Source organism: Micropterus salmoides, unplaced genomic scaffold, assembly GCF_014851395.1.
Source record: "Micropterus salmoides isolate LMB-PRFRI ecotype aquatic unplaced genomic scaffold, ASM1485139v1 Ms_hic_scaffold_1, whole genome shotgun sequence".
Taxonomy (NCBI): Eukaryota; Metazoa; Chordata; class Actinopteri; order Centrarchiformes; family Centrarchidae; genus Micropterus; species Micropterus salmoides.
The window spans coordinates 46,071,036-46,084,093 of NW_024040040.1; the positions used below are offsets into that span (position 1 = coordinate 46,071,036).

Genomic DNA, 13,058 nt, shown 5'->3' on the forward strand with positions numbered 1-13,058 from the left:
TACATGACTACCTGTCATTTTTGTAATAAAAATGGTCTTAGTTTTTTGTTTTTCTTCATCTGAGATGATCCTGTACAATATCCTGCTATAAGATCATGTTTAACGGATGTTATCTTACTTGGCAGCAGAATTTTAGATGTTTAAAATAAATGTTTGTGATAATGATTGACTTGATGAGCAAATAAAATATTTAGTTATGTGACAGCTGTACAGGTACATAGTGTACCTAAAATAAATGATCTGAGCAAAAACGGAAGAATAATTTTTAGCAGCTACATACTACGAGTCTGTCTGTAGCAGGTTCTAGTATAAATAAAAAAAACTAGTAAGTGGTGTTATCAGAAAGGCATCATAAGTTAACTCAAGGTTCATAAAGTTCCATTCTTTTTGAGGCCACTTCTCTAAAACCACAGAGCCACACAAACACCTTAAATTAAACCCATTAAACTCACCCTTTTTGTTTTCTTTTTTGTTTCACGTGAAAAAGAACCTGCTGCCAAAGATTTGACAAAGGTGTATGCAAATGTACAAACCCAGTAAAATCAAAAAGAATAGAAAGTGCTCATAAAAAAATCTCACCTGCTTTTGGTTCTAGATTTGTAGGCGTTAGATGCAAAATGTCTTATCTAATGTGTGTGGACCAAAGGTATATTGCGACACAGACAGGAACTTAAAGAGCAGAGTGAGATTGTTGTGGCAGGAAGGAGGCTCACAAACCACAGTAATAACCTCCTCTTTCCTTTCTAGTGACTTGCTGCTGTGTCACACGTACCGTAAATGGGCTGCGTCAGTGCTGGGAAGAGACATCTAGGGCTCTCTATGCACAGGTGTTACATGAAGAAGGCCCCCTCTGTAAAACCACAACATGGGCTACTGTGACAAGTACTGTAATGTCGGTAAACATTGTCACAGTTTTAGTTACTGCCGCTGCCACTAACACGGCACTAATAAAATCTTTATGTAGTACTGTAATGAGGTTACAGTGAAACTAAAGCTATGTGTTGACATTCCCATATGTTAATCTACCATGGACTTCAAATTAAAGTGAATATAAACTATTATCTGGCTTATACATGGCACTTTACCGTAGACATCCATCTGACAAAAAACTAAAATAATTTGCATAGTTTTGTCTATCTACATGACCTAGAAGGAACTTGTTTTGCTCTGTTTCTAGTGCTAAGAGCCTAGCTTTTTAGCATATTTAGGTAAAAAAAAAAAAAAAAAGTGTAAAACAAATGTATAAAGCATCTATGATATTATGGATATGTTTTTGTGGAGGGATTTCTTCAGCCAGAAAATTAAAATTTGGCCAAGCCTGGATGGAGCTGAAAGACTAAGGAACCTGCTAACGTAACATTTTTAGGATGTTAAACACTAGATAAAACAACAGTATGCAAACATTTTGGGAAATACACTTCTGACAGTTAGATTAGAAAACCATTACCATTATCATGCCTGTATGCTCAGGGGCCAAAATCCGGTCTCTGTACATAATTATTCTCTACTGGCCCCTCCCAACGTTCGTTCTAGTACCCATGTGTATGCTAAATGTGATACTAAGTGATAAGTGGTTCGCTTAACTCAGCATAAAAACTGGAAACGTGAGGAAACAGCTAGCCTGGCTCTGTGCAAATGTAAAAGAAAAAAAAGCTTTATTCTGTACAAAAAGTGTAAAAACAACACTATGGGGCTTTACAGTGCTTATGGTTGGGGTGCAGTAACTACCTGGAATAGCTTTTTTCTTCCTGTTAAGTGTTTTCCCTTATTCTAAGATAAGATAAACTGATCGGTTGCTGCTGGTAACTTCATCTTTACCATACAGATACGACAATGGTAGTGATAAGAAGATGATACCACTCTTTTTGTATGATAGATATGAAGCTATAGCCAACAGGTGCTTAGCGTAGCTTAGCTTAGTATAGCCTAGCATAATGGCTGCAACAGGAAGGAACAGATAGCATAAACATATTATATGTTGTTTATTTAGTACACAAAAAACTTTGTGTACAAATGACCAGAGGACAAGGTACCCTTCAGCTTCCCGTATGAAACGCCCCCCATTTCCTACGTTGCAGCAACACAAGGGAGGCTAACCCTACCTGGCTCGATATTTGTGACTGAGCACTTAATTTTGCCTAGCAGCTTTAATTTAAGAAATCTGTGATTATATTTTGACCAGTCAAAACTTACATTTTTAGATAGGCTTATCTGTCATTGCATTTTGATCAGTAAGATTAAAACTACTTTTTTATCATGTATCAGATTCACCATTTCAGATATCTACAATACAGGTATAATATATGCAAATTGCAAAATATTGCAACTGAATAATGTCTAGTTGTCTTTCCAGTTAAAAATATTTACATTGTCCCTTTGAGGTATCTTCTACTTAAGTTAAATCAGAATGACATCATAGATTTCTTAACTGGTATTATGACAAGCCAAAATGACGTTTTAGATGGAAAACTGGAATAATGATAAGTCATCAGTTTAATTGTAGCCTAAATGTCTGTTATCAAGTATTGACATCTTCAAATTAATTTTGATTACTGATAATCAAAATTAATTTGAAGATGTCAAAACTGTCATAGTGCCTAGTTAAAAAGTAATGACAGATATCTTAACTTTCTGGCTAGGCAAAAATACAGTAGGCTACAGATATCTTTAGTTATGTCAGAAGCTATAGCAAGTTGTGGGATGCTGGCATTTTTTTCTTGATCTGATGATTGAAGCAACTAATGAGTGCTAGCTCACAGGGTTTTAAAAGACTTGCCATAGTTTTTTCAGTTTTTGTGCTAAACTAAGCTTTGTCTCCTGGTTCTAGCTTAATATCACAGATATCTCCTTGACAGGTAAAGGGAATTGCCTAGGCCTATATCCCAAAATGTGGAACTATTCCTTTAAGATTTTCCATGTGGATGGGTGGATGTCTTGGTTTTCTCTTCACATAGCTAAAGCATCCTGATTGGCGAGGATTGCCTCTTTTGCAAATAGTCCTGGTGGTGAAGTGGGATACCCCAGAATGCCCTGCTGAAACCTCCCCAACATCTGCTAACTTAACCAAAAAAAAAAGAAAAATCCATGCTCTCTGTTATTTTGGTGTCTCACTGGGGAAATCACATGTCTGTATTTTCTTTTGGCCATCAAGTTGCTTTGATGTTTGTTTGGTTTTTTTAACCAGCATCTAAAGGAGGAAAAGGGTGGTCTCAGCTTTATAGGCAAAGAAGTATGGAAATAAGTTTTACTTATGCTAGTTTCTATGAGAAAGAATACATGTTGAGTCCCCTGCACTGACTGCCGGTTACTGGAGGAGGAGCAGTGGCGTATTTTCCCCTCTCCTTCTTCCCTGAAACAAGTACGCTCTGAGTCAACAACTTTGAGAACAGTCAGAAGATTGAGTAACATGATAAGCCTGCGTGATGTGTGATTTTCCCACGTTATGTTAGATATTTTTTGTGGACAGTTTCATTTTGATATTTGTGTCTGCTCAAAACGTTTTCCGGCTGTGCACAGTTCACCCACCCAGGAAGATACTGCGTGCAGCAAACCCCCATTACGCAACGTTAAACTGTGCGGACTGTCCACTGTAAAAAATGACGAATTGATTCTACAAGTAGGCTAGACTCAATTTACTGGTATTTTACTTGATTGTACTTGACTGAAACAAGAGCATTAATATGTGACAATAACATGTTGTTCATGTTTGAAGATAGCCTACTGCAGGATTAAAATTTATTTTAACATTTAGCCATAAAGTAGGCTAGGCTATAGTTTAGTCCATTTACTAAGTTTTATTTCCTTTATATTTTAATATAATGTCCAAAATATAGGCTTCTGTAAATACGGAAGAGTATGTGTTTGATTTGATTTTCATTAACTTGATGTATGGATTATTGATTTTTTTCTATTGTTAGTATTTTTTATTATTATTTGTGTCCCTTGTTTTGGGTGTTATGATATTATAAAATAATAATATTTATACATTTATTAATAAAGTAAAGAAAATTATTGTAAGGGAAAACGTCATATTGCATTAAAATAAAAATAATAAAAACTTCTGCAATCAAGAAAATAATAAGATCCCTTCTTGCAGTGTAGACTAGATTTTTCTCTTAGTCATCGATCAGTACCACAAACACATCCCTAATTACCGCTCGAGCTGCTGATCAACCAGTTGTACTTTCCTTTCCTTCGACAAAGTCCGTCAGCGTCTCAGCCCTGAGACTGAACCGGCCCGGCGAGGGAATCCCAGCCGCTGATTGGACAATGCAGGTTTTGCAACGTCACACGTGATCGTCAGTAGGCTATAAGTGAGGCTGGGAGCGAGTCAGTGCCAGGTTTTTGTGGGATCACCACGTGTTGAGAAGCCCAGAAAACAACAATATGGTGAGTTTGCGCTTTTAATTTTATTTTTGATTCATTGTTTATGTGTGTTTCTGCTTGATTATTAAGTTATTAACGGTTTTTATTATTAGGTAATGATAGAGGAATTCAAGGGCGTCACTTTTTGTTGAAAAGTGGTGGGGACATTTAAGGGCTCTGATTAGGGGTGTGATGAAACACTTAGTCCACGAGACGTGATGATGAACAATATTGGAGTAAGGAGAACAAGACAAGAATAAACTCCTATGTTATTTATAAGTATTCATTGATGAAATAGGCTATATGATGGGGGGGGGGGGTCCTCCCCCAGAAGATTTTGAGCATTGAACTCACAATTTCCTGCTTTCTAGAGACATTTTCTGCACCAATTTATGGTGGAAATGTCTTTATTTATAGGAAGGGAAACAAAATTCATGTAGCCAGTAACAATTCAGAATAAAAAAAAATCAAATACAATAATTATTGTTATGTTTCTTTTTTGGACAAGGTAGATCTGTTTCTTTTACATTGCATTTCAGGTTTTCCTATTGTGCAAGTAAACCTTTCTCATAGAATTTTTATTTGTTTTTAAACATTTGTTGCAAGCTAATTTTCAGAAAACGTCAGCTGTTTCAAAATGTCCCCAGCATCCCCAGTGTAAATGACGCCCATGGAGGAATCTGATTTCTCTGATAAGCCAAAGAGATTGTCCTTTTTGGCAGTTTTGTCTTGATAAATGACACTAAATAAACACATCTAGATTCCCAACAGGGCATGCAGGAAACATTCTCTTTTTTCGATTGAATCAGGGTTAACTCTCAAGTGTAGTGTAGGCTAGACAGTTCAATACTTCATCATCATCATCACTCTTTTAAGTCCCTTCTTAGAACATACTTTTATAGGAGAGCCTTTCCTGATCTTATTTGACTTTATTTTATCCCTTTTATTTTATTGTATTTTACTAATTTAATATTTATCTATATATTTATGTATTTTAGTCTGTTCAATGTTTTTATGCTTTTCTATTGTATTGTTTTTGTATTATTGTCTTTTGGGTATTATTGTCTTTACACTTGTTAAAGCAATTTGTAACTTGTTTTTGAAAAGTGCTCTACAAATAAAGATTATTATTATTATTATCAACAACAACAACAATAACAGATATCTGCCTATGTTTGATCCCTAGAGCTAAAGAACACACACTCTTATTCTTCCATGTCAGTTTATTGTGAAGTCACGTGGTGTGAAGAGCCCCATGTGCAGCCTGAGTTTGGGTGATGCATGACTGTGTCGATTAACATCCCCTCTGGGTTTGAGTCATCTGTCGCGTGCCATTTTCGTCAGGCTAGGCACCTTGCTTCATCAGTACAGCAACTCCAAAATGTACATCCAGACAATTTCTGAACAGTTTAAAAAACAGTAATTTACAGTAATATGAAATATGAGCTCCAAATCCTCACATTTGAATAGGTTGAACCAGTGAATTTTTGTCATGTACACTTGATAAATAATTCAAGGTTCATTTGTCATTCTACAACACAGAGCTGCACTATATCGTGTGTTTATATTTCTCCATCTACGCAGAATGTTAACTGATTCTTTTATTATTTCCCCTACTAATAAAGAAACATCTTAACTTATATGAATTAAATTAAATTGTATTTACAACAGTTAATTGATGATTAAACTTGATGAAGATCAATCAAACTAATTGATATTTCATTCATGTTTCAGCACTACATAATGCAACTTTTTGAATAGTTTTTGGGAATTTTTAGACTTTGTTAGATAGTGACAGAGAAATTACCAGAAATGAGAGGAAAGAGAGATGGGAAATGATAAGCAACAAAGATCCAGACAAGATCTGGGGGTGTTTTGGTTTATGGTCGGCACCTTAAACCCTATAGACCACCACAGTATTACTGACTGTAATCTACATAGTTTTATGTTATGAAGTAAGGATTTTTAAAAGTGCTAAGTAAAATGTGTGTCCTCATTTGTGTTGACAGTCCCAACATGAAAAGACAGCAGACAGGCCACCTGTGGAGAGATCACAGGCCGGTACCACCATAAACAGACAGACCCACAGACTGTACCCATCACTGCCGAATATCGATTGGTGAGGGACATAACATTTTGCAGAGGACTTCCTATGATTTACTGGTTTGGTGCTATTAATAAAAGGCTATATAATGCCAAAAACTCACTTTCACTGATGTGGTTAAATGTTTTCAGGTATGAGGTTTGTCTGCCGGGCCGCTCCATTGGAGAAAACCTTCACACAGCTGCTGTGGATCTTCCTGACAGTCTGCTGGGGGACAACAAGGTAATATTAACTGATGCAACATTAAAAGATACATCTGAGATAAAATTATTCATTCCCATGCTGTCACAGTCTGATTCCCTTACCACAAGGAAATAAAAAAAAACGTTCTTTGTGTTACTGGAAACTGTCCCAAACAAAACTTCCAAAAATGTGTAAAAGGAAGTTAGTGGATACAGTCATATTGTATAACTGCTGATTGGCATACCGTGGGCCACATTATAATAGTTCCCCTTTTATTAGCTTCAGTTAGAGGTGTCGCCTGCCAGCAGAGACGTCAGAATGAAAGCACAGATACTTATCTTGGAGGAGCAAAGGCAAGAGGTGAGTACATTTCAGAACTGAGATTTATATTCATCCCAAAACACATGTTCCTTTCAGTACTTAAAAGATGAGTCTTCTTTCTCTTTTACTCAGCTTCTTTCTATTAACGAGAAATGGGCTAAAGAGTACCGAACCATGAGACAGTACTACAAAGAGAAGGTAAGAAAGGGGCAAAACAGTCTTACTCAATGTTTGATTCAGCACTATTTGGCTTGTTTGATTAGTTTACTTGGATGCCTTGTGTCACATGTCGTCTTCTTTAACCAACCCTCAGGTCCAAGACTTAAAAGCATTACTGCAACAAAGTCAATTTGAAGAAGAGACTTGGGAAGGAGGAGAAAACCACTTCACATTACATAAGAAAGTCAAAGAGAGCACATGGGTAGGTAAATGCAATTTAAAGCATTTCAATGAATTCAATCTGTTAAGTGTGTATAATAAATTGATCCTCATTGTAAAATTCTCACAGACTAGAGACACTGATGTCAGCTCGGAGTTAGTAAAAGCAGAAAAGGAGGCAAGGGAGCTGCGGGTGCAAAACAGCACTCTAACTCGACGAGGGCAGCGTCAGCACGAGGAGATCAGACGACTGAACAAGGTGAGTCCTGATCCATGCACATGTTATAGCACCTCACTTCAACACAGTTTAAGTGTTGTATACGGCAACAGCTATTCTTATCTTTGTTTATGTCTCATGTATGTTTGTTTTAACCCAATTGCAAATCAAATTTCCCCTGGTGGGACAATAAAGATTGAACTGACAGCTCTATATCCACAGCTTGAGTCGTTTGAGTGTTTGTTGCCTGCAACAACAGTGGTAATATAGCTGCTTTTATGTTATACAGGCTCTCGACGAGGCACTTCAGACTACTCAACCTCTTGATGTGAGCAGTGAAACACTACATGATATCTGGAAACATCAGGTGAGCATTGTGTATCATCATCAGGAGACAGTTAGCCCAGTTAGCTTAGCTGAGCTTAAAGAATAGAAACAAGGGGGAACAGCTAGGCCTCGCTTGGCGGGTTCCCTCTGATTTCGGTGTTTGTGCTAAGCTAAGCTAACTATATCATATTTAGCATACACACACGGAAGTGGTATCAGTCTTCTCACACAACTCTCAGCATGCAAGCGAATAAGTGCGTTCCCCCAAAAAAGTCGAACTATTCCTCAAATGCACTCGCCCAAATTCTCAATTGAATTTTATATTATGTTTCCTTGTCAATTATTTTTAGGCTGAAGTCTACAAGGAAGACTTCTTGAAGGAGAGGAGGGACAGGGAAAAGCTTAAGGAGAAGTATCTGGAATTGGAGAATAAGTTTAGGAAAGTTCACAGTGAGCTACGTGTCCTCAAATCTCAGGTACTACATATCATTTGGACTTTATGTGCTTGTATTCTGCTATGTTCAGTACAGTAAACAGGCTTTAACATAGTGTCTCTGTGTGTCCAGGTGACTTCGACTCGGCCACCAAAGCCTTTGCTTGAATGTACCTGCGCAAATGGAACCAGAAGCCCAAACTGGGAGGTTCGCCCAAGTAACCGGGACGACATCCAGAGACAAAGACGTTACACACTTGACGACAAACTGTGAAATTCACTTGTCGTGTGATAATGTATGTTGCACTTTATGGAAGTCTTAGATCAGAGTTCATCATTAGGAGGGTGAGACTTTGCCAGTTGATCAGACAGGACCACATCTGGGAGGCAAGCTCTATTCTGTTTCAGTCCTCGGGCTAATGTCTGCTGCAGGTTCAGTTTCAGGTAGTTTCAGCCGTGCTTGTAGCGAGCCCCCTCCACTGGTGTGGGCCCATTAGGTGACCTGTGTGGAGGAAGCAAACACATAAAAAAAAAAAAACACTCAAACAGCCCGTGAAAGGAAAAGAAGCTTTTGTATAAACACTTCCCAGGACAGTAGTAATGATTAAAATAAAATACTCTACCCATTGTGTGCAAAGTTTGCTATGTACGCCATTACAAGCTTGCTCAGTTCCTCTTTTTCTTGTGACACGGGTCCTTAGGGAGATATAAATGATTGCACTGCCCAAACACTATTGACATGAATGTTTATCAAAGGTGCAAAATGAATGAGACATCTTCCTGCCTCAAGTACCTGTAACTGCGGTGTTTCCCACTATGCACCAGATTGGAATGCTTACACTCATAGACATAGACAGGCACACCTACATATGTCAGGCGGAAGGAAAATGCAAGTCACGTTGTGACTACAAGGGCTGATATTTTTCTGATTCATTAAAAAGTACGTTCACCTTGGAGGTATGCAGACACTAGGTATGGCAAGAATGAGGAGAAAATTGAAAATGTATAGGAACTTTTATTCTGACAGTATATTTATGAATGTTTGAAGGAAATTCTCCTGTTTCTTGTGTATTTATCATGACAATAAACTATTGAATGTGTATATGTGTTGAATGGCAGAGCTGTCACTTAAACAGAGTATGACAGTATGTCAACTTAAAAAGGAAGTTATTAGAGATTTCAGGCACAGAAAATACTCCAGTATAACACTTGAGACACGATATTATCAAGGTTTCACGTATATACTCTGCCATGCATTGTATCTGGGTTTTTTAAGTATATCAAAACGCATACTACATACATGGTCAAATGCATTTACCACTGCCAGCACTCTAAATTAGTGCTTGTGTCCTGCAGGTAGTGGGGAAAAAACACACACACACACAAACATCCATACCGTAAATAAAAGGTCTTGAGAGTTTACCTTTTGGAGCATCCATCCAAAGTCACAATCAACTTTGATCAAGGAACTTGTTTGAATTCTTGGTTCTTTGAAACATCCTCAGGTGGGCCTTTCAGGAATACACCATCAATAGCTGGACCCCAAAATGCCACAAATTGAAATGTAAATAATTCCCATAAGGCCTTTCCCAGAAATCTTATGTCAATACACTGCACCCAGCGCAGTCATATGTAGCACTGACAAGCCGGTTTGTGACCACTTTACACCATAAATAGCTTACTGAAGAAAATACTGAGCCAAGAAATGGGCTACTGTATCTGACTTCTTATGAGGCAAACAAGTTGTGAGCACTGACCATATTGACCTATAATCCTCCACTATGTTCACCAGATAGTCACAAACTTTGTCTGCCTGGTGTTAGGTGTTGAGCACGTTGCTTTTTAAAGCATTTTCACTGAAAACAGCCGCCTGCTGTGGCCAAATACAAAAAAAGGTAAGCGTGAAGTTGTATAGGTATAGGAGGAGGCTCCTCCTCTGACACTTGGAACTGGAGGTGGTCCCTGGTACTTAGGATGGATTAAATGCAGAGAATGAGTTTCACTAGACATCGTACTGTGTATTACTGTGTATGTGACATTAAACTTAATTTGCTAACATTTGCAGGAGGGATGCTTGAAATCTAATATCAGCTGTAACGAAACTGATAATGATTACTATTGTATCTAGTGTATAGATCTTAGCTAGTGGGTTGCTGGTGTCCACCCGTCTCAACATAATAGGAGAGACTAGAAAGTGTTATGATGTAACACTTTATATAAATCCTTACTATTTTGCATTTATAAGCAGTTTAGCAGTTTATAAACAACGAATAAATGAATAAACGCCAGCATTAAAAAATTTATAACAAAGTATAACGTAGTGATCATTTGTATTAAGTAGTTTAAAACGTGTCTGTGAAGATTCTCAGTCATCCAGGTCATAGTTATCCAATGAAGGTTAAAGTCAAGGGCAACTGGACTTGGTTGAAGATACTAGAAGATGTTTCATCCCACATCCAAGGGACTTCTTCAGTTTTGAGAGACTGGTAGGGAAACTCAGCTATTTAACCTCAGTGGGGTCGTTTGCCAGGACTGTCCATACTGCTGGTTCGTTAGTGTTCCTGGTTGTTGTAAAGACAGTCGTTATGGTCGTTAGGACCACCCGTGGCCAAGACTGAACGACCATCCTTGGTATCTTCACCTGAGGCCAAGAGGTTACGTTTGTTGAGTTTCCTGGGAAGTGATGAAAGGACAGCATTGTAAGTGGGGGATAAGTGGTGGCGTAGACCCCCTCCCCTGTTCAATGACGGCTTCTCAACCCTGGTGTAGATGCTTCCTTGACACCTCTTTTAAACCATCCATCTTCTCTGTCTAAAATGTGCACCTGGTGGTCCTCAAACGAGTGTCCTCTGTCCTTCAGATGTAAGTAGACTGCAGAGTCTTGACCTGAGGAGTTGGCCCTTCTGTGTTGAGCCATGCGTTTGTGTAGTGGTTGTTTAGTCTCCCCAATATACAGGTCTGTGCATTCCTCACTGCATTGGACCGCATACACTAGATTGCTTTTCTTGTGTTTGGGTGTGCAGTCTTTGGGGTGTACCAGTATCTGTCTCACTGTGTTCTTAGATTTAAAAAACTCAGGGATGTTGTGTTTGTTGAAAATCCTCCTGAGTTTCTCTGATACTCCAGACATGTATGGAATCACAATGTTGTTGCCTTTGACCTTCTTTTCCTCCTCCCCTGACTGTTTTCACAAAGGTCCATTTAGGTTATCCACAGGCTGTAAGTTCCCCCTTCAGGTGTTTCTGTTCCTTCTCTCTGGCTTTGGCGCTTGTTGGTATGTTTTCCGCTCTGTGGTGCAGTGTTCTCATGACCCCTAGCTTGTGCTCCAGTGGGTGGTGTGAATCGAAGAGTAGGTATTGGTCTGTGTGTGTGGGTTTTCTGTAAACGCCAATTTGCAGACTCCTGTCCTCTTCAATGTGTACAGCGCAGTCCAGGAAGGCAAAACTATTGTTGTGAACATCTTCTCGTGTGAACTTGATGTTACTGTCCACAGAGTTGATGTGTTCTGTGAAGGCTTGCACTTCCTGGCTTTTAATTTTGACCCAGGTGTCATCCACATATCTGTACCAGTGGCTCGGTGCTGTTCCTCTGAAGGAGTTGAGGGCTTTGTTCTCCACTTCTTCCATGTAGATGTTTGCCACAATCGGGGATACCGGTGAGCCCATGGCACAGCCATGCTTCGGTCTGTAGAATCCTCCGTTGTACTGGAAATAGGTGGTGTTTAGACAGAAGTCGAGTAATTAACAGATGTGGTCGGGGCTGAGGCTAGTTCTGTTGTCCAGGGTGTTGTCTTGTGTTAGCCGTTTCCTTACGGTTTCAACTGCTTCTATGGTGGGGATGCAGGTGAACAAAGAAGTCACGTCATAGGTTACCATAGTTTCAACTTTGTTTACAAAGTCAATAGAGTTTTGGACGTGGTGAGGCGTGTTTCCCACCAAAGGAGCTAAGATGGCAGAAATGTGTTTGGCAATGTTGTAGGTGACGAGTTAATGCTGCTGATAATCGGCCTGAGTGATTCTCCTTCATTGTGCATCTTGGATAGTCCATAAATGCATGGAATGGCTTCTCCAGGATACAAACGGTAATATTGTTCACAGTTGATGGTGTTGTCTTTCTGTAGCTGTTGTAGACGTTCTATGGCCTTTTTTTTTTACTAACCAACCAGCAGTATCGACGATCCTGGCAAAAAGACCCCACTGAGGTTAAATAGCTGAGTTTCCCTACCAGTCAGTCAGAACTGAAGAAGTCCTTTGGATGAGGGATGAAACGTCTTCCAGTATCTTCAACCAAGTCCAGTTGCCTTTGACTTTAACCTTCATTGGAGTAGTTTAAAACATTTCTATTAATTGTTTTAAAGCTCCTTTTAATTCATTTTGAAACATGTATGCATGTGTAGTAGGCTAACTGGTAGTTGGTCCCCAGAGACAGAACAAGTGGGTCACTACACATTAAGGTAAAGGTGATTCTACTGATGGGTCATTTAACAGGGAAGGTTTTCCAGACTTCGACAGCTATGCAAAGTAGAAAACAAACAAAGTAGAGCTGAGGTTGATGGGAATGTCATTAGTTTTGCAAGTATAAAGGAGCTGAAGTGAAGCCTTTCTGAACTGTATGTTGTGTTATTCATTCAATATTTCAGTTTTTTGCAGCGTTTAATGAACACAATTTCCCATAATCCTTAGACAATTGTGGATAAAATGTCATGGCTCGAAAATAAGACACAAGTAGAG

At 38.8% G+C, this 13,058-nt stretch overlaps 1 protein-coding gene across 2 annotated transcripts; it reads left to right on the forward strand.

The window, feature by feature from the left end:
* Window positions 1-4,250: 4,250 nt before the first annotated feature.
* On the forward strand, window positions 4,251-9,428 carry LOC119912069 (TNFAIP3-interacting protein 1-like). 2 transcript variants are annotated; one of them, XM_038731048.1, is made up of 10 exons: window positions 4,251-4,389; window positions 6,375-6,484; window positions 6,601-6,691; window positions 6,932-7,012; window positions 7,106-7,171; window positions 7,287-7,394; window positions 7,482-7,610; window positions 7,858-7,935; window positions 8,246-8,371; window positions 8,462-9,428. In XM_038731048.1, exons 1-10 carry the CDS (start codon window positions 4,387-4,389, stop codon window positions 8,600-8,602), a joined length of 933 nt encoding a protein of 310 aa, XP_038586976.1. In that variant the 5' UTR covers window positions 4,251-4,386; the 3' UTR covers window positions 8,603-9,428. The 2 variants fall into 2 exon arrangements, with proteins under 2 accessions (XP_038586976.1, XP_038586982.1); XM_038731054.1 differs by having other exon boundaries at window positions 6,938-7,012.
* Window positions 9,429-13,058: the final 3,630 nt, after the last annotated feature.

Bases quoted from the DNA above. Each gene is read 5' to 3' on its own strand.
- LOC119912069 (XM_038731048.1), top strand. The intron at 7,611-7,857 runs GTGAGTCCTGAT...TATGTTATACAG, and splicing joins AGATCAGACGACTGAACAAG to GCTCTCGACGAGGCACTTCA. The intron at 8,372-8,461 runs GTACTACATATC...CTGTGTGTCCAG, and splicing joins TACGTGTCCTCAAATCTCAG to GTGACTTCGACTCGGCCACC.